Below are 21,534 nucleotides of genomic sequence, written 5' to 3' on the forward strand. Positions count from 1 at the left end.
AAGTGTAAAAACTAACAATAATCAAAAGAAAAAAGACGTTCATGTAATTTACCATCAAATAAAGTTAAATCTGCTGTTCAAATTTTATACAAAAGAGTCTTTTTTAGGCAAGTTTCAAAAACATTTTGTATGAACGTCTGATGCTTGGATGTAAATGGCTCTGGATGAAAGGGAAAAGAAAAAAACAGCAGCCGAAAATACTAAAAGAAAAAAAAGAGCTAATGAATCGACAGAAAAATCTTTCTGCTAAGCAACAACGACTTTTAAAAGAGCATAAGCAATTTTTAGCTGCTAAGAAGAAAGAAATTGATGATGCCGTACGCAGCGTATTAACTGAAAAAAATATGAGTTTAATAAGTTTGGAAAATAAATGATAACAGTTTCCTTGTATTATTTTTTCGTGAAATTTGTTACTTATTCTGTGATTTTGTACGTATTATGGATGTACACAAGCTTTTAAAAATAGTAATTGCATTATTATAATTTATAATATATTTATAAGTATGTAGTAACGTAAAAAACTTGTAATAAAAAGGCGTTTGTTAAACTGAGACACGAGACTGGAACACCTTAAAATCTCGAGTTACTATTCGTTGTGTTGTAACATTATAACCCAGCCCTCTTCTCATACAATATTAAAAGTTCGTGATAATATTTTTACAGTACAAAATTTTGTTTTTATTCTGGATACATATGAGAAACTAACAAATTTTTTTTTGTGTAGTATGCTTATATTCCTCGTGATAAATTTCAATGTGAAATTTACTCAAAACATCGTTCGTTAAACTGGGCCGTTTACCTTATCTTATTTGGTGTTAGTACTGTGCGAAGAAAAAGGCACAGATCTTGACCAGCCAGCGGCCACTTTGGCGTCTTCAACAGTTTTATGGAAAAACGCCGTTGGTACCACGCCTCTCCCCGTAGTTCAGCAATCTCTTTCGTCCACCAGTAGCACAAATGTCAATCTCATCTGGCAGACCTTTCAGGCATACACACATCATAGCATTCCTTGACATGCCTTATAGTGCCACTCACAACAGCCTTGCCCTCCACTAAATTTGTAATCTTGTTCAAATCAGCAGAAGGGTATGCACTCACCATGGCTTTCCACAACATATTTCGACTAAGCTTCATGTCATGAAGCAAACATAGCAGCCATCTCTATCATTGCTTACCCTCTGGAGTCAGTTCTCAGCTCCTCCCCAGTAATAGTGTTGGAGTTGAAGTCACTGGCCAGGACTGCATCACTACTCTCCTCACGCATGCAAACAGTATCTCTGAGTTCATCGAGTAGTTCTTTCAAGATGCCTTCTGCAATGTTGGGAGATATTTAACGACTTATGTAGGTTACGCATCTACGCCTAATTCATACGAACCCCTTTCTAACTCCAGTATCGGATACACAGAACCTGACGTTGTGATTCAGGATGGTCACATACTAGGTTCTGTGCCTATATTAGCTCCAAGTCAGTGGCCAGAGGGACGGCTCATTTATAAAAAGCAAGTTCACATCCTGGGCAAGTAAGATCTGATCCAAAAAATTGTGCACGAGCTTGGTCCTGTCAAGGCTTACCTAGAGGATCAGCAGCACTTCCAAGAAGCTACTCTGGTGCCTGAAACACCTGATATCCAGCAGTCCCAGCAATGTGATTGATGTCTAGCCTTGACACCACGCTCTCGCACAAGTTAAAACTGACTTCTTTCTCAGAGCAGTCACGTGCCACATCGCTCCTTTAACCGCACTTTCAGCGCACCCTGATCCTATCGTGTCCATCATAGTGCTTTGCGAAGTGGCCAAAGCCCAGGCACCTGCAACAGCTTTTAGCTCTGGACTTCGGCTGAATCCTGCAGCTTACCCAGCCTAGTTTTATATGGTTTCTTTTTATAAAGGATAGTGGACGCCAACACAGGTGCCTCAACATAGAGGATTTGTTTTTCCCTAAGCATGCCAGAGGACAGCCGCACAGCCACAGCAGCGGCCCTTCCTTCATCAAAGCTACTTCTAAGAGTCGCCTCAACATCCTGCCTTACTGCCGTAGGATCAACGTTCCTAATCTCCCCGGTTAGGCCCATAGTGAGTGTTCTGACGCTGTGAGGATCCACCATAGCACTCTTAAGGGCCTCAGTAAACGTATTATGGCACTTGGAGGTAGCGTTTTTCAGTTTAACGAGAACAGCACCTGCTCTTGTCTCCTTGAGTGATCCCACGCCCGCCTCAAGCTCAGTTACTTCAACTTTTTCTATGAGGGCCAGAATCTTGGCATACTTACTTCCCTAAATTTGTCATACCAGAATCGCCTCGGCCCTGGCCCATCAATGCCTCTCCTTAGTGACCATTAAGGGTTTCACTTGAGTTTTTAAGGGCTTTGTTTATCCTGTTTTTTCCTCTTTTGCTCTTTGACCTGCACGCCAGTTGTACTCTCCTCGCTTCTAGGTATGGCTAAGCGTCAAGCCTTCTGTTTTTTTTGGAAAATTTATAAGCGTTCTAATTTGAGTTGGGGTTTCTCACTCTCGCTCTCAATTTCTTTTTAACTACTTTGCTACTACAGTCTGCAAGGTTTTTCAGCCTCCTTAAGCGATGCCTGAGACCGCTTCAAGACATGTATGGCAACCGCCTTTAGCATGACGTCTTTCTTTATGGTATTTGTCATGTTAGAGTAATTCACTACAAGTTTCCTTAGTTCTATGATTGCCTTGACAAACGCATTTTCTGGATTCCCATCAAGCTTGGCATTTTTGCTCGACTCAGTTACTCCAGTGGAGACACACATAAGTGACTCTAGAACAGAATTATTTTATTTCTGCTTTTATCCTTCCCTATTACTCCTCATGGTTGGTGCGTTACTGTTCATGCCTGCAACAATTTAATTCATTTTAGGATCCCTACTGACCCATCTGAGTCCCTTAGCTATGAAGGCTGTCGTTGCCACTTCTAACACACGTCTGAGGGGTAGCGATTAGGTAACCAGAGGATATAGCACGCCCTGCCACACTAGTCCACCTCTACTCCGTCAAGCTTTACGCTCCAACCAAGAAGCGGTCGTTCCTCTGAAGAGTTTCTGACAAACATTATATGGTAGAGCGAACTCACCACAATGTGGAAAGCCCAAAACAAGGAAGATCCATCCACACTACGCCTGCAACCCCATCACTTCTAATCAGCAACCACCCAATCAGGCAAGAGCAGAAGCAGAGCAAGTTACCCTAGCTCTATGCCAACCCATCCTGGTGGTTCCAAGTCAAGGACAACAGGACTGATACAGCAGCGCAGACAATCCATCACAGTTCCAGTTTTCCCAGCAGTTCTAGCTGATTGGCTAGACCTTGTTAGGAATTTAGCCTCCCATCTTGCAGTTAACAGGAGCCAAAGACAGTTTGGGTCACTTTGGCCCAAAATCAAGGTATTGCCTTGCTGCCAAGGATCTCCCTTCGGCTGCTCAACACAGTATGGCATACATGTCAAGCCTTCTGCCCTTGGTTATTGACTACTTTTAAAGACTTCCTGGAAATAGTAAGCTAGGTGATAGGGTATTCTTAGTGTAAGTGTGCAGTTTTCCCGTGTCATGTCTATCCCAGGCCACGAGCCATGGCAAGACAACTATAACCTCACAATCCACGGTTGTGTAAGAGAGTAATAGCTATTATGCACTAAAAGGGTCTTTTATATAGTCCCATGTTTTCCAGATTTCTCAATTAAAATGTTTGCCACATCTTCTTTTACGAACGTCCAGTCTTATTAGCAGTAGAGATACCTGGGCTTTTCCAGTCACCGCAACAAGTTTAACCTCCCACTCTTTCCCAAGCACGTGGTTACAGGGCAGCAGCCAGTCCCCCCCCCCCAACGGTCCAAATCAATTATGCCACAGAAGTATGTCAGTGTTGATGTATGTAAGTATTCATAGGATTATGTAAAATGTAAGAAGAGTTAAGAAACGTGTATGAAAGGACGAATCCTGTCAGTTCGAAGTCCCCTTACACGACCTAGGCTGCAAGCAGTATGGTCTTTAACAAGATTACACGTACCGTCGAGATGGACATACCGTAGGAAGGAGTGGGACATGTCAAAAACGCCAAGAGTGCATTGCGTGAAAATAGGTATGGTCTCCACCGATGACTGGCCACTCCTTTCACCCCCAGCGGGACCGTGAAATTATATATTTTTTTTTTTTTAAATCAAAGCTTACGGTTATTCAAATTTGGATAGGGCTCTGAAAATGTATCAAGCTATGAATTTACTTTTAAAAAAGAATGTAACGTTTAAAAAATTGTTGTTTTTACTGTTAATGGAAGAGAATCTCTTCAATCATTTTAAAATTTTTTTGGGCTTGCACTGGACTTTTTTTTTAGCCAGGTGTACTGTAAAGGTTGAGATCTCTACTCTCATTACTCTTCTACTGGTGTAAATTTTGAGAAAATAGTTGTTTTTTGCCATGATGATGTCTACTTTATTGGTCCAGCTGTCGATTTGTGCTATGTTGGCAGTTGCTTTAAAGATGCACATCTACGTTTTTACGAAGGCAATGTTTTTATTTAAATGTATGTTCAAAAACAAATTGACATACCATTAGAACCAATTGAAAGAGCATCAAAATTGCCTATGAATGTACTATTCGTTTCATTTTGATAAATGCTATATTTTTAATGGAACTTTTGAGATAACGTAAACTTAATTATGCAAATCAGATAATAGAAAAAAAAACATATTAACTAGCCCGCTACATAGATGCAGAATCTCTTACACGATCAGTCTTACGATGTAGGCGACCGTACGACTGAATTTAACAATACCAAGTTGACCCGATCAATTGTGCTTTACGTGCGCATTAAAAATAGTCTTGAGTAATAATTAGGCTTTTAGTATCCATGAATTTTTTTAAAGAAACCACTCTGAATTCTATAGAGAATTCAAAATTTATTTAAAAATTAACCACCTTTTTTATTCGAGTATATTTACTACCCATTGTATGTACGTAAATTATTGTTCTACAAAAAGCTGTAATATATTTACCTAAGTTGAGTTATGAATCGGTAATTCATTTTACAAAATGAAAAAATAAGCTTCATTATTTTGTGACTTAGCTTGGCATTACCAAAATTATCATTGGAGCTTAGAAAATTTAAATAAACATGCATTATTTCTAGCTCCTTGTTTACTGGTCTTCTTGAAAAAAAAAACAAGCTTTCCAGGCACGATTATTTTAAAACCCTGAATAGAATCCATAATTGTAAAAAAGATTAAGGATCTCCGAGGGTAGAGGTCAATTGTATTTACATATTTTTGAAAACATGGCAGCTAGCTGGCCTAGTCTAGGTGTCGAATTTAGGAAGTGCTGTTGTCCAAAATATAACATTATTAGTGTGTCGACCATTGATCAATCGAGAATCTTTTGATTAGCACTAAATTAAACAAAATTTTTTTATAACCAATAAATCTTTTTTTCAACAGTTATTTAAGCATGTTTAAGATCACCCAAAATAGTGTATTACTTCGCTGTAAGTGCTAGAAGTAGAATGGATATTAATTGATGTATTTTGTAAAAAAAGGCTAATTGGACCAAATAATAAGACACTTATCTCGTGTTCTACTCAAAAAATACTGAAACAAACGTTTCGTAATGTTCCGATGCAGGAAAGCAAAAAAAAAGACACGTTACCTACTAAGGGGAACATAAGTGACAGGTAGAGTAGAAATATTCGAAGCTTTGAAGTATTATTGTGGCTCATAGACTTTATACAAACAATTCGTAGCTTACAAAATATCTGTCTTTAATAAGTTGTACTAGAAAAAGTTTTTTACTTTTTTATGTAAAAAAAATAGTTGGGGACGGGGGGGTGACCAAAATTTTTGCATATGTATTGATCGATTCAATTTTTTGACAGCTTTGGCTTGTGTATTTGTCTTGTTATGATGTGCGATTTGAAAAGTTATGACTAAAAGGTATTACGAAACACAGTATTGTAATTTTTAAAGTAATTTTTAGTGTAACCATCGCGATCGTTTTAGTAAAAATTTGTTAGACAATTGGCATTTGAGAAAGCTTTTGCTTATAGATTAAAAATTAGTATTGTGATGCCATGAATGTAACACACGACATCTATACTTGACATTGTGTGGACGAGAATATGTCAAAAAAGGTTAGTAGGAGCTCTTAGGTGGGAAATTAGAATCAGAACAGGGTATAGGAGTGAAACTTTGACCTTCAAGCATAACGTCACGCGAGTTTAACATTTAATTTTAGTTCCTTGTAGTAGCATAACCTCTGGACATAAAGTTGGCCACTTCTGGCAGAATCATATAAACACTCAGTCACACACACACATCTATATACATATATAAACTCTATATTATATACATAGTTTGAAGTTTGGATGACTCCTTAAAGCATACAGTTTATAACTTTTTTGTGGCATGAAATCATAGAGTGAGTCATGTAAACAACACTTTTACGTACTCTGGGAAATCGAAAAAATCGCACTTAAAACTTGTATTGTATTGGTTGTTATTATTAGGGACCGAAGTTGTATAAACTTAGTTTTCCAATGAATAATACTCTTAAAAATGAACGCAATTGAACGTAAGCATTTTAATTTAGGCGTTTTGAATTCGATGGGGATCAATAAAGTAGGTGTTTACGAATTTTGCCATTACAATCAGCAAGTTATATAGGCTCAGAGGTTTTTATGTTTAATCTCCCAAAAATAAAAACTAAAAGCCCATAAAGCTTAGAAATATCCTTTAACTTCTTGAAGTGTTTGGTTGTCGACACAGAAGATAGTAGATTAAAATAAAGCTGTTTTGTATATTAAATAGATGCAGTGAAACGGTTTGATTTTCATTAGTGACAGGGCCACAGAAGTTCGTGGATGGATCTTGTAGGGAGCAAAGCCCCACCACGTATGTATGTACATATGAATGTATATATGTATATATAAAATAAAGCTTTTCAAGGTTATGAATTACCTCAATGGTACCTCTCCATTTGTCAGCTGCATGTCGAGCCAAGTCCGTTTTCTTTTGTTTTTGTATTTGGTGCTTTTTGTAAGCCATTTCTATGATAATAAGCATAATACCTCCTATGATACCTGCTCCAACAAGTATGAAAACCCCAGCCATGTTTTTCAATCCTAATGTATTTGGGGTCTTTTCAAATTGTTCACATTGCTGTAAATTTCCTTGTAATATCCAATAGTTATCCAAACTCTCCATAAATCCACCTAAATGTACAGAAGGTATATATGTTACTAGAAAGGTAGATTAATGACTTAATAAATATTCTGAGATTATTAATAATATTCCTGTGCTTGGAATATTTCTGATTTTAATTTTCTGGGAGTGTTACTTAACATTAGTAATACGTAATTTGAAAAAAAGACTTTAAACTACAGCACATATTATTTTTTCCTAAAACATGTAAAACAAAAATATGTAACTGCACAAAGAGAACTCTTATCAAGTGGCTTTAAAGTGAAAAATAAGCAATTCCTTTGAATAACATTATTTTAAGTCTTGTAGTATAAAATATATGCTTATGTAGTAATGGGAAAAAGAACAAAGCAATCTTAAGTTGATTGTTGTAAAATATTTTCTTTAATATCGTTAACTACTTTTCACAGTGTACAACAGTTGTAAGCTACTGAAAACAATCTTGTATATAAAGTAACGCAGTATACTCAAAGTGCTTACTTGCTCTCAGACAGACTGAAAAGAAATAAAGCAGATAGTTAACTACACAAAGCTTGTGCAGATGCACAGTGTAATGAGAAACTATTTAAAAATCGTAACTAGTACAAAGCATCAAATACAAATACAAATTTAATACTATCTTATGATTGATGCAACATTCAAACAAAACAAAAAAATCCATCAAACTTACTTTTTTTTATTGTGTACCTAGAAACCTACAAATTTTTCAGATATCTTACATTTTTAGTTTGATAACGTCAGCAACATACAGTATTAAAAATTATAAATGTTTACTTTTATTTACATGTACAGGGATAAGACAGGGTATCCCTGGATTCCTAGTTCAAGAGCAGAATGCTAGTTGCATCTTTTTAGTCTGATGCAAGACTTCTAAGGCTTTTTTAGCTTACAAACTCTATCCTTTGTTAGTTTACCTTCGTCAAGCAAAACTTTTAAAACTTTCATGCTACTCCCAACTTTAATAGCATTATTAAAAAATGCAGTTCTCACATCAAGTAGGAAAGTGTACAGGTCATAATTATTGATGATCGAGATGACCCATTCTAATAAAGCTAAGCCAGATACTGAGGCATACGTTTTCTTTCAGTTATACTTATTTTTAGCTTTAAAACTAGGAATTGGCAACTTCTTGCTTCCCCTTGAGATGTTACGAAGTATGCGAGTCTAAAGTAATCATCCATAGATATTGCCACAAAATAATATACTTTTTGATAAGTAACTAATCTTATAGGGCCTAGTGTATCGACATACACTGTTTTTAACAGTTTAGTTACCAATTTCCTTCGTGTTTTGATAATCAATTTTTTATGCAGGCATTCTGGTTAAGTCTACAATAAGTATTGCAAGTATTAAGAAGAGCCTTGTTTAAACCTTTGTGATCTAGACATCTTTTTTGCAGTGCCATGGGACACTAAGCTGATATATCCTCAAGTCTAACTTGCCAGATCACAGCTCTGTTGTTCTTCTCAAATATGTAATGTCTTCTTGAGGAGGGGCCGTAAGCTACCACGATACCGCTATACAACAAATCTTACTAACACTCATATTTCTATCATTAAGAGTTTATTTTACTAATGATATCATATCTATGCTCTTCTAAAATGTTATTTATCATTAGACACTCTTAAATTCTCTTAGAATTCTTCTTTTTATCTGTGTTCTGGCCATCTTGGAAAAGCTTTTTTATCCAATACAAAATTTTATATGGCCTAATGTAGGAGTCCCATTAGATTTAAGATTTAACGAAGCGAAACCCTACTTGTATGTGTACCTATCTAACGCCCTATCAATATTTATAAAAACAAAAAATGAAAAAAAAATTTAAATAAACAAATTAAAAGAAGCAAACCAGGAGGTATAAGTGGTTCACGGGACCCAGTACTCACGAAGTTCAACTATCGTGAGTACTGAACAAAATTTTCTCACATTTTTTATTCGCTTTTCAAATTTTTGTTTCAGTGAACTACATGAATGCAGCACTTATTTTTGTAGAGCTTCGTTCTTCCTACGGGTCTGGCGACCCCCTTGTAACCTGAGAAATTGTGTGTCTTTGTACTCATGTCATGTTTAAAGAACTTCGCTCTTACCGTGGGTCCCATGACCCATTTATACCCCCTGGTTTGCTTTTTTTAATTTGATTGTTTAATTCTTTTTTTATTTTTTGTTATTTTTTTTTTATTTCTTGTTTTATTTTTTTTCATATTGCATTCAATTATTTCTTTATATTTTATTTAATTAGTTTTTTAATTGTTTTATTTTTTTTTTTTCATTTCTTGTTTTATTTATTTTTTTTTCATTTCTTGTTAGATTTTTTTTTATTTTTTGTTTTATTTTTTCTTTCATTTCTTCTTTGATTTTTTTTTCTCGTTTTATTTTTTTTAACATTTCTTTACATTATTTTTTTATATTTTATTTTTTTATTTTTTTTTATTTTTTTGTATTTCCTTTATTTCATTTTTTTTTAATTTTCTATTTAATCTTTTTTTTTTTTTTTTTTATTCCATTGTATTTGTTCATGTCTGTTTTAATTTAATTTCAATTTATTTTTATAATTTATTTCATTAATTTTTTTTAAAATTTTTTTTCTCACTTATTTTTTTGCAATTATGTAGCCAATTAATACAACTTTTGTTTCAAATTTATATAATAACTTAATGACATTTTGCCATTGTTTGTTTATTAAATTTAAAATAAGCGCCCGTAAAAACCATTAAAATGATATGTAACCTCAAATATACATACATAATGATCTTACATAATTGATTTATTATTAATTCAGTAATTTACTATATTTTTATAATTATGTGACATTGTAACATAATTTGTTTGTCAGATTCGAAATAAGCGCCCTTAAAAACTATTGATACGTTCTTCAACCCTATTGTATATGTTTACTTTTATAATTTGTTTATTTATTGAATAATTTATTTATAACGGTAATTATTAGCATTATTTTAATGCCAAAAAAACATCAGATTTCAAAAAAATCAGTAGGTATTTTATGCATCAAATGCATCAAATCCATGAAATACTAATATTTAGTGGGTAATAACGTGCCTTATTAAGTTTAATCTGCATAATCATATTTATGCTTATTTAATTTTTTGTTTTTTTAAATGTATTATTTGGAAAAAAAAGTTTATTCAGAAGCAACAGACTTCTAGTAAGTAACTTCCGTTTTTATGGAAATCTGTCGTTTTTGATATTTCAGCCCCCTAAGCACGCGAATAAAGAACTTCGTTTTAAAAAATGATTAAATAAATAATTTATCATTATTTAAATGTATTATCAGCGAATGCATATAAAAATAAAAAACAAGTTACGAACCACACGGTAAGTACAAGAAACCGAGTTTTTATAGTCGGCAGCGCTCGTAGCAGAGTGGGTAAGGTACTCGACTCATATGCATGAGGGGTTCAAATGTCTTTATTGGGAAGTGTTTTTTTTTTTTTTTTTTTTTTTTTCTTAGAAGTGTAAAAGAAATAAATTTAAAGTAAAATAAAAATTATTGTGGGAAAATACAATCAATCTTGGTTTGAAAATTAATTGCGTCGGAGTGTGAAGAAGAATGGTGGGCTAAGGTGTACAGGAGAGTAGCGTGGCACGGTTAGAAGTTGTAGGGTGGGATGAGGGGAAGTGTGTAGAGGACTGACGGCGAGGGTGACGGGGTAAGGGGGGACCCTTAATGAACTAGTGTTTTTCTCTTCTTACAGAAATGAATTTTAATTTTTGGGTCAGACATACCTCTATATATAAACTTACGTAAACATAATATAGTTATATCATATACATCGTAAATTAGTGATCTTTCAGGGGTACACATACAACATGCTTTATTTAAGGCTCCTGGAAAAAGACGTCGGTTTTATAACAGCATTCAGTAAGCATATACGTGTGGGTACTCATACATAAGCAGTTCTACATTTATTTAACACTTAGGAGCTTTTATTTTTTTAAGAAAGTAAAGTTTATGGCACATTTACAGGATACGGTTTTTCTCTTTTACGTATCCAGAAACACGAAAAAATTTGTTATGTTGCAAAAAGGGGGAGGAGACGGATTTTTTCCAAGCTGTTGTTGACAGCAACTGATAAAATCTTGTTAAATTCTATTAAATAAGACCAAATTTAATGAGCCGAAGAAATGACTAATACAATAATGAATGAGTTTCAATATAGAGTTCCAATAACGTTAGTTATTTAATACTTTTTTTATGTAAAGAACAAGCTATCATACCAACAGAATTATTTAGTGAGAGTTGTATAAGGAAATAACATTGAAATTTTTATAGTTTTTTATGGGTTGCAAATGAATAAAGGTTAATATTGTAAATTCTGATAAATGGTTGTGATGTATTTTGCAGGGTTTATGACATTAACTTAGTATTGATACAAAAATTTTCTTGAGTATGTTATATGTGGTAATGTCAACATTTTTAGAAATGTTATTTAGGTTCTCAAACGGATTGGCTTATTTAAAGTTAACTTGTCTGAATAAGAATACATGCACTTTTTTAATTACTGTAAATTCTCTTGGATAACCAAGTCTACGAAATTTGTTGTTTTTGTTTGTGTTTCTCTGAGAGCAAATGCACACTATAATTCAAGTTTATCAACACGGATTTCCGATAAAAAGTTTGGTACATTACGTCACTAGGGCACAAAGTATAAACATAAGCGCCCGAAGGGGGCGCTTGTTGTAGGTTGGTGCCCGAGTCACGTACAATGTTTTTCTTACCGAGGGCGCAAAGTGCAATTTTGCGCCCAGTTAATCACTTTGGGCCCTAGGGCAGAAAAATTCTTTGGGCCTGAAGGACGCAAAAAACTTTTCTGCCCGTGGGCCCAAAGTGATTACAAGGGGGCAAGGTGCGACCCGAGGGCGCAAAGCGGCAGTTGTACTTTGGGCCCATGGTAAGAAATAGTAGTTTTCCTACGAGCTTGAAAAGTCTTTGTTTGCGAACCGAGAGGTTTGCGGCCCGAGCCGAAGGCGAGGTCCATAACGAGGTTCGTAAAGGAGACTTTTCGAACGAGTATCGGAAAACTGCTTTTTTGCCCGAGGAAGTACCAGCCTCCCAAAACCACCCGAGGAAGGAAAAATATATTTTCCTACCTCGGGCGTTTTTGAGAGGCTGGTGTGCCCACGGTAGGAAATATAGCATTTGCCACATAAGCGCCATTGCTCCGTGGCTACCTTACATCCCTTGGGCCCTGCTTCACAGGTCGCTTGGGCCACAAAATAGCCCCGGAGACGATGGCACTTATCTGACGAAAACTACTACATTATAATGTATTTAATGTTGGCATTTGGGTAAGAAAGTACAATTATAAAACTTATGTTTTATCAATCGTTAGCACGGTTAATGTTGATTTACTGGAATTTTTCATGCACATGTACCGTTATCATTCCTTATTAAATTGATGTGTGTTAGTCTGCTGTGTCGTGATTAGGTATACACAAAAAGCCGTTAGCCAATCAAAATCATTTATTTTATTTCCAAGCCCTTCAAAAGATCTGTACATTTTTTAAACATTTCCCTATACCTACATTTTGTCTGCCCCTACCTGCGATTACGTGCTGTCGTGCTACACTATTAGTATAGCAGCATTAGCAGCTAGCATCAGCAGCGGCAGTCAAGGAGAAGTATTTGATGGATGAGGTTGCATTAACGTCAATCTGTGACTGTTATAACCTTTGATTCCGATGAGAGTCAAACGACTATGGTGATACAGGTAAATAAGTGATGAATAATAACGTAAATTTAAATAAGCCATTTAAGACCAACAAATGCTAATAATTATTAGTTGTTTGGCTCATTGAGGGTCATTGTCAGCGACGTTTCGTGTAAGGTAAATTTTTGTTAAAATATACTGCTTTTTTAACTTTTTCTTATCCATTTTTGGACTACACGTTTTATAAAGCATTATATAAAAGTATGATGATAACAATTAATAAAACAACAATTTCAAGTACATCTAATGATTATAATGTTAAAGAATTTTGATTAATAGTATACTTGACTCTGTAGTTAATATTGGTTTTTACTCTTTTAATACAATTTCAAGGGCCTTATTTTTTATATGGCCTTGGATGTATGGTACAAATTAAGATTGATTTTTATGAGTTTTTAGGAAGTGTTTAATTGGTCGCTCACTTACATTAATGTATATGATTGTAATATTAATAAAAAATGGTTTAAAGTGTTATGAAGAAGGGTGTTTGATTATAATCTACATTATTTAGTTGTGAAATCTACTTGATATCCAAGTTAACAAGCATTATCTATTTAACTTGGATGTATAGTAAGAATCTTTATTAATATTTATAAGGTTTTATAGCACACTTACTACTATATTACCACTGACAGTGTATGTTTAACCTACTTACAGCGTGCATTCACTGAGCCATGCTGTGCTGTGCCAAATGTGTGTGACAGAGAAAGAAGAATACTTTTTTTGTCAGCTACTTTGTTGCATCGTACACGCAAATGTAATTGTTTATTTCTACGGCTCATTCACTACTTTCTTCATGTTGCTTATTATAGCCTGAGGGGGGTCATAGACATTTCTTCCAAATCACGAAACTCCCACAAATGAGGAGCCAGCATTTCAAACATCTCCTGCCAATCAGAGCAAGGTTTGGTTTCCCGCACGAAGACAAAACAGAGTCAGTGTATTGGTAAAGCAGATGTCATTTTAAATATAAGTCGGTAGTGCAGGTAGCATTTTAGATGCAAAAATAACCGTTAGATGTCAAACGTAGTAAGGAAAATTAGTTTTGCGAGATGAAGCGTGCCAATTTGAGTAGATTCATTAACTTTACGAAATAAATTTTTGTATTTCTTAAGTGAAATACATTTATTATAGTATGGAAGATAGTATATACTCGTTTTCAATTTTTTTTTAATTTTTCAGCTGTCAGGTGTAACTATTTAGTTCATACCATGGTTTACTTTTACCTTGTATTATAAGCAAACATAGTATAATTGTAGCAATGGTAAGTAACTAATGCAATTATTAACTGTATGTTATTATAAATAATTCTCACTCATACGTGTTATTTTGTGATGACTCAATTTCGCAGTCAGCTTTTTTCATTGTACCAATCTAATACTTCAGTTTTAAGTGGCTCCACTCTCTTTAACTTTGTTTATTCTATTATTCCCCTGTTACATTACTGTATGGCCATATTAACATAAATTTTTAACCACGCACGACATGACGGTTAACTTCATAGAGATATAAGCCACGCTTATATCTCTATATCTTAATAGGCATGCAGTAGTGAGATTTAAGGGAGTAAGCAGCAGAACGCGGGACAGTAGCTGATTGGCTGTCACGACCCATAAGATTAACACAGCATTTCACTCTTTGTTTGTGGCAAATTACATATATAGATATATACGCCTTGTAGATTTTGCACCGAATGGCTGCGGTTCTGCTGCTCACTCCCTTGAATCTCACTAGCATGCAGGTCAGTTATAGAGATGCTCCTTTTCCCTTTCAACACCATCCCCTTTCGCCGCCGCGGCCGCAGCGCACCAACAAACATTAGTCCGACAGCTACTCGCTTGTTCAAACGTGCACGAACTCTTGTCTGGATCGGACATGCCAAGCCAGTTTTTTGTCCTACTCATGTACAGAACCTCCGTGCTAGTGCCACAGTAATTTTTCTCGCGTATCTTCTAGACTAGAATGTTTAAAATTAGAATTATTTTTATATCAACATCTAGAAAATTCTATTTCATAAAGTACCAGTGCTATAAGTGTTAAAATTATCCATTTGATTGTGGCTCAACAAGACAATACACTACAACTTTGTTTTAAAAGCTCATCTGGTAGGTCGTCGGTAAAAAAATAAGTTTACTGCTACCAAATGAAAAGGAGACAACAAGATCTGGTCTGAGAGGATTTTACTACAATGGGTATAACTACGGTGTTAAAAACAAAGAAAAAATCAAGTGAGTATTCCGATAATGTACTTAGCACTAATAGTTATTCCGTTGTACCATTTAGTGAAATATTACTGTTGTAAAGCCTCAGCTTTGCCATGATTATTTAGATATGTTTAATCGAGCATTGCTACTGTTGTGCTGTCTGTTTTATTACATACAGATTTCATTGGAGTTAATTATAATTTGCAAGTAGTATGTTTAAACATTGCTACGAAAGTTTTTTTTCTGTTTGCAGTGACATTCTTATCCATTACTTTTTTATTTTTTCCTCATAACAATTGAAACAAATTGTATAATCTTGCTCTGTTTCTTAAATAACAAAGGCTTAGATATTTACAGCAGAAGATTATATACGCGTGCGTGTGTATGTACAACAGTTTTACCCGATCGCTGAGTAGGTTAATCTATCTGGCCCTTCATTTCATATTAACTGTTATTTTTTATGTACTTTCTTTTGCTCCCATATGTTGCATATGTATTCCCCTTGTATGTATCGCATGTGAGTTGTTACCAATATCTAAATGGTATCAATACCCTATGGTAAATGTAAAGTTCGGTTTGTTATTCGCTATGTCCAAGAATTCGAAGCAACGCCACTTGCACAGCAATAAACGGTAGTACTTACTTGATCCCAAGATTACATAGCCGCTTATAAGCTGAAAATGTTAACCATTTTTTTAATTAATTTTCACGTATCTTTGTCACCTACAATATAAGTTTTTTGTAATCAAAAGTTCGTTTTGATCGTAAATCAATTTTCTTTTAAACTTCAAAATTTTTTACTTGAAATACCAAATTTTGTATAACTCCATGCAAAGGTGGTAATAACTATACCATATATGTATGCTACATATATTTTCTCTCTCTTTCTCAATTCATATTTCATAGTATTAACTGTTTTTAATTTATGTTTGATAATGCAATAAGAGCAAAATAACAGCCCTTGGCTCTTTGTGCAACATTTTATAGTAGTTCTTCATTAAAATATTAATTAAAACATGAACGTGATTCGTAAAAACTTAAGTCATTTTAAGTTTACTTAAAAATAAATATACTTAAATTAACATAAGCTTAATAATTTTACCAGTTACGCATGCAACCAAAAAAAATCGTTCTCCGCAACCTACTTATTTGCAGTGTTGCAACAAATAATATTTTTTGTCTTATTTTTTGACAATTATCTTGCAGTTTATTTGAATAAGAATTTGCATAGTAAGCGTCAACACCACGATTCGGAACTTTTAATAAAGAATTGTAGTTACACTTCCGGAACATTTTTTTTTTCCTTAAGTATTAATTGATTTGATTTCTTTTACTTACTTACTGATTTAAAAAAAAAAAGAAAAAAAAAAAGTCCAAAGAGATTTTAACCCCCACCCTCTTGCACACTGGCAAAGGCTCTTATCTTACCGACTCTGCTATAAGCGCGCCCGTTATATGAAACTCTTTACTGTGTATTAATTTATTTACTTTGATTACAATTTTAATACGTTGTTAATTTATTTAATAAAATGTATTTTGTAGGTCAATGTTTTTTTTTTAAAATTAGTTTATATTAGCAGAGCAGTTTTTATGTGTATGAATAAAAATTTATTTATGTGCGATTAATTTTTTACTTTTACAATAAATAATTAATTATACACTATTTACAAATTTTTTTTTTAATTTTTAAAAATGAAAAAATATATTTTGGACTGTATAAATACATTAAAAAATATTTATTTCGTTCTATTTTTTCACAATACTGCCATTCGTAATTGAGATGATTTTTTAACTTAAGGACGTTCGTCACAGGAAAAGTTTAGAGAGTTAAGAGTAATGTTTATGTGTGCAATAAAACTAGTAATTTTTTTTCTCATGCGGATGTACTCACATACATGCTTTGACGCATGCTTGCTCCTCTCTTTCTCAATTTAATTAAAAACCAACTTGTTGATCTACTTAAAAATTTGATTGAGGTTTTTCTAAAAGTAATTATTTGTACCCAAAAAATTGGGAGATTTCTACAGGTCATATAAACGACATAATTAAGTGTTTTTTCATACAGTTACGTGTTAAATTGCGATTTTTCCAAATATGTATATTTTTAAACATATATAAAATACTGGTACAGTCAAACGAGTTGCCATTTTTTGTGGGTATTTTTTATGCTATTTTAAATATACGTTTTAGATTTGAATAATAATTGTCAAAAAAACCTATGTGTGATAAACGTCTTGAAGGGACATTTACTGGCATGTCATACCCCTATTAAAGAAATTGATACTCAGAATGGTTTTTCCAAATTTTCTAGATAAAATTAAATTTTGGGTATTAATTATAGAGTAGGAATAAGTGTGGGAGCGTATGTGATAGATATTAGCGTTACGTTACGGATATAATAAGCGTTGGTGGTAGAAACTCATTTTGAAACCATCCGAAGATTTCATAAAAGCGCAGTCTTGTACTGGCCAGCCTATATATTATTTATGTTGTAGTGTGCCGTAATATATTCTTATATTATTATATATAACTTCATACGTGGGTATCCAAACACCCACTGCCCACTGGTTTTCAAGACAGTGTTATTAGTACTTTGTTTTTATTACGAAGTATTCTTTAATTTCTTGTTTGAATAAATTTTTTAAATATTATTTTATACCAAGAAAAATCTAAGGTTATGTATGTACATACAGTTTATTCACTCTCTATTTTAACAGTTTAACCTGTCATATGATATATATATATATATATATATATATATATATATATATATCATATGACAGGTTAAACTAAAGCTACAAGCAGGACTTTTCAAACACATCTACCTATTAGCTCGTGATATTGGTGTAATAATATTTAATCGTTGGCTGTGTACTTTAGTGCAACTATACTTGAGTTATGAGCACCTACAACTAAAACCTTAACTATTTAAAAGGCATTTAACACCTGTTAAATTAGTTAATCTTATTCTTGAGGGAAGCGTGGTTAGGTTGCATAAATAATCACTCGCTGTTTTATTAATTATTGTTTTGCTTTAATTAATAGAGAATATGTGTGAAAGGTTTACAATAGTTTTACAATAGATCCCTACGTGAATGCATTCAACGACAACAATACTATTGGTACAAAAAAACAAAGGCACGTCTCGCCTGCCTGGGTTACACTTTGAGATATTAGAACTAATACGCGGAAACGAGGGCGCTATTTATGAAGAAAGAGCGAGCGAGAGTGCCGGTCGTGCGTTTGGATAGCTGGATACACTCTCACTGGCAGGCTCTCGTGATGACTCACCGACTGACAGAGATGTTAATAAACTCTACAGACCTGTGTTTGGCTACGATCACAACTGTTCCCTTCGCGCACCGATCTCTCGGTCAGCCTCAGCGTAACGCGAAGGATGGCTCGGTAAGGTTAAGGGCTCTGGCTCCGTACACCGACGTCTCGGTCTGCCTCAGCGTAGCACGGAGTTCGATGTACCGTTGTGATGGTCGAGGTTCTGGTTCCTCCCTGTCCGATAGTCCCGGTCAGCCTCAGCGTACCACGGAGGATCACACCGACGTTGAACGCCTGGTCTCTGCCTGTGGCTCAAGGAACCGCGAAGCCGTACTTCAGCTCTCCCGCCCGCCGTTCCCGCACCTTTCCGTGTGTCACGACTGACGTTTCAAAGCCCCCGGGAAGTCACGTGAAAACTTGTATTAGTTTTAGGTTAGGCAAAAAAAAAGGGGACAACTTAGTGTGATCTGGGCACCAACTGCCATCCACTTAAGCTCTGTTCTCCTGTCCGCGCGCGTTCGTCTCTCCAACTCGAATTCGTCCAACGTCGAGGCTCCTGCGCTCGCTCTCTCGCCTCTTCCTCCCTTCTCTCCCGCTAGTATGTGCGCAAGCCACCCGATGGCGCTACTCTATGCACAACGCGACGCGCACCTCAAGTTTCCATCGTCGTCGTGCTTAAAACTCCCAAACAACACCTGAAAGATATTTTAAATCGCACATTTTCGACAATAGCTTTATATTCGCCAGTGCTAAAATTACTAAAAAAATTTTAATGTAGTTTTTAAACATTTATACAACTATACTATCTAGTATAAATGGCCACAATCATAACTTCTATTAGTAATAGACTCTTAGATTTCCAGAAAATTTAAAAAATACCTCTTTTTTGGCGACAGTTTTCCATTTGCTAATGATTAAATTACAAAACACATTTGCCGGACGATACTGTATTGAAACTAACAGCTCTGTAAATTTCTAATTACTGGTACTGGTATGAAAGTAACTGGACGTTGATCCTTACCTACGTGCAGTAAAAACCCGGAGCATAATCAATAAATATGGAGAAACGAATTGATATATTTGTCAATACTGTCAGTACAATTACGATCAATCGAAACATTTTTTTTGCTCGCCATTTCCAAACATAAACAAACGTATACAAACCAGAACTAGCTCATCAACAATTCACATAACTACAACTCTGTATAAAAAAAATAAAACAAACTGTCATAAAAAATTAAGCTAAACTTATTTGTTATTTTAAAGTCCTTTGTTTGTCAAAATGTTTTAGACTAGTCACTTAGAAATTTACTTTTAACTTGCTCTCTTATGAAAGTCAATTTAACTATTAACAGATACTGAAATATGATATCTCCCTGAATGAAGGTAAACTGTCTCCATAAAACAAAGTTGCTGAAAATTAAAATAATTTTACAAATTTTAAATGATCTGGAACCAAAGTACATGTTGATAACGCCAAATAGGCAAAAAGCTCGGCAAACAGTTTTTCGACTGCCGTACAAACAAATCAACAAATCCTAAAAAACCCAGCTATAACTTAAGTATGTTATGAAGATGTTTCTAACAAGTATACATAAATTTTTTACAAATTTAAAAATATCCGGAACCTATGTAAATGTAAGTATGTGCGCGAGTGTGTGTGTGCGTGACGTGGCAAGGAGCGCGTTAGGGCAGCGGCCCCTCCTGGTTATAGGACCCCGGACGTGCGCTTACGGTTCGCGCAGGGTGGAACAGCTGTAGCGCCATCGAGAAGTTAATTTGTAGAGCAGTGCGGAGAGCTTTAATGAACAATTTCCTTGAGACTAAAAGTGATTGTGCTCCCTTTATTTATTATTTCTCTCCTTAGAAAGAGAATAACCCCGCGCAGATCCTCCTTCATTTTTTACAGATGCGAAAATCCGAAAAGGAGGACGAGGGACAACAAGGAGACGGACGGGACGAGTAGTGTCAACAGCTGCTGTACCCCTCCCCTCCTTTTCCCCTCTACAGATTAAGGAGTTGCTGCGTGACATATGTTCGCGGAATACGTGTATATCTATGAAATGTTTATTCCTAAAACTTTTGCTACATTATTTTTAAAAAGCAGAAAAAACGCCCTATCTCAAAATAAAAGCAAGATAAGCTAAAGTAACAATTTTTGCTAGTTTACTGCAAGGCAACAGAAGCACGAAGGCGCACACGTAGAAAGGAATTAGAAAATTTAATAACATAACCCAAAATTATTTTTCAAATGTAGTAACACCTTATCATTCGCTTTTTTCTCATTATTTAATATAAATTGCTCATAGAAGAACACCAGGTTGTTAGAGCATGATTATTTATTTTTAAATAGTCATGCTCTAACAACCTTGTGTTCTTCTATGAGTTATTTATACAAAATTATTTTTATTTTGGCTGCATTCTTATAAGATTCAATCAAAACATTTTTACAAAAATTATACTACGTTGAGACTTTAAGTACATATGTAAACAAATTTTTTTTTTTAATTTTTGTTCTAAACTTATGACAAAAAAATAAGAACCAAGAATAAAATAAATAATATTACACTCGTGACGTTAGCAAATTTCTTATTATTTAATTCATATATCATGTGTTTGAACTTTTACTGCTGTCAGAGGACCCGAGACTATACACTAATTTTTTTGACGGAGACTTCTTATTTGGATGAAAAAAATGTATATTCCAGTAATTTACGAAGAAAAAGTTAGGGTTCGGGTTTTAGATACAATTTTCTATTGCTATGTCAGGCAAAAACTTGAGAACTTTGGATGTCTGGGCGAAAAACTTTCGTCAGAGCCTAAAGGTTCTTTTAAATTTTGGATAAATTGCTTAAATGTAAAGAATGTCTCATAATCTTATTATCTAAAAAAATTAGAAGTAAGGGCTAGTTCCACTAATATCGACGTTTCGAAAGGAGAACATGCCCTTTTACCATCCTGGACGCCCTTTTTATGTCCCAGGTGAAGCCTGCCTTTTACTTTTTAGTCCAAACAAATACTCTGCCCTTTTTTGGTCCTAGACAAATACGATGCCCTTTTTTTGAGTCTGGACAATGCACTTGTTAAGCTTAAATGAGAACTATCTTTTTTGTATCCCAGTATA

The 21,534-nt window shown here is 34.6% G+C and overlaps 1 protein-coding gene across 1 annotated transcript in view; it reads right to left on the reverse strand.

The window, feature by feature from the left end:
* Window positions 1–21,534, reverse strand: part of Nmdar1 (glutamate ionotropic receptor NMDA type subunit 1) — a 1,366,481-nt gene that overhangs the window by 87,292 nt on the left and 1,257,655 nt on the right. The window contains exon 17 of the mRNA XM_089592421.1: window positions 6,962–7,215. Within this exon, the coding sequence (XP_089448547.1) occupies window positions 6,962–7,215 (254 nt within the window). The remainder of the gene's footprint in view (window positions 1–6,961; window positions 7,216–21,534) is intronic.

Source organism: Copidosoma floridanum, unplaced genomic scaffold (genome assembly GCF_036245765.1).
Source record: "Copidosoma floridanum isolate Cflo_tuat_1 unplaced genomic scaffold, Cflo_Japanese_pri ptg000017l, whole genome shotgun sequence".
Taxonomy (NCBI): Eukaryota; Metazoa; Arthropoda; class Insecta; order Hymenoptera; family Encyrtidae; genus Copidosoma; species Copidosoma floridanum.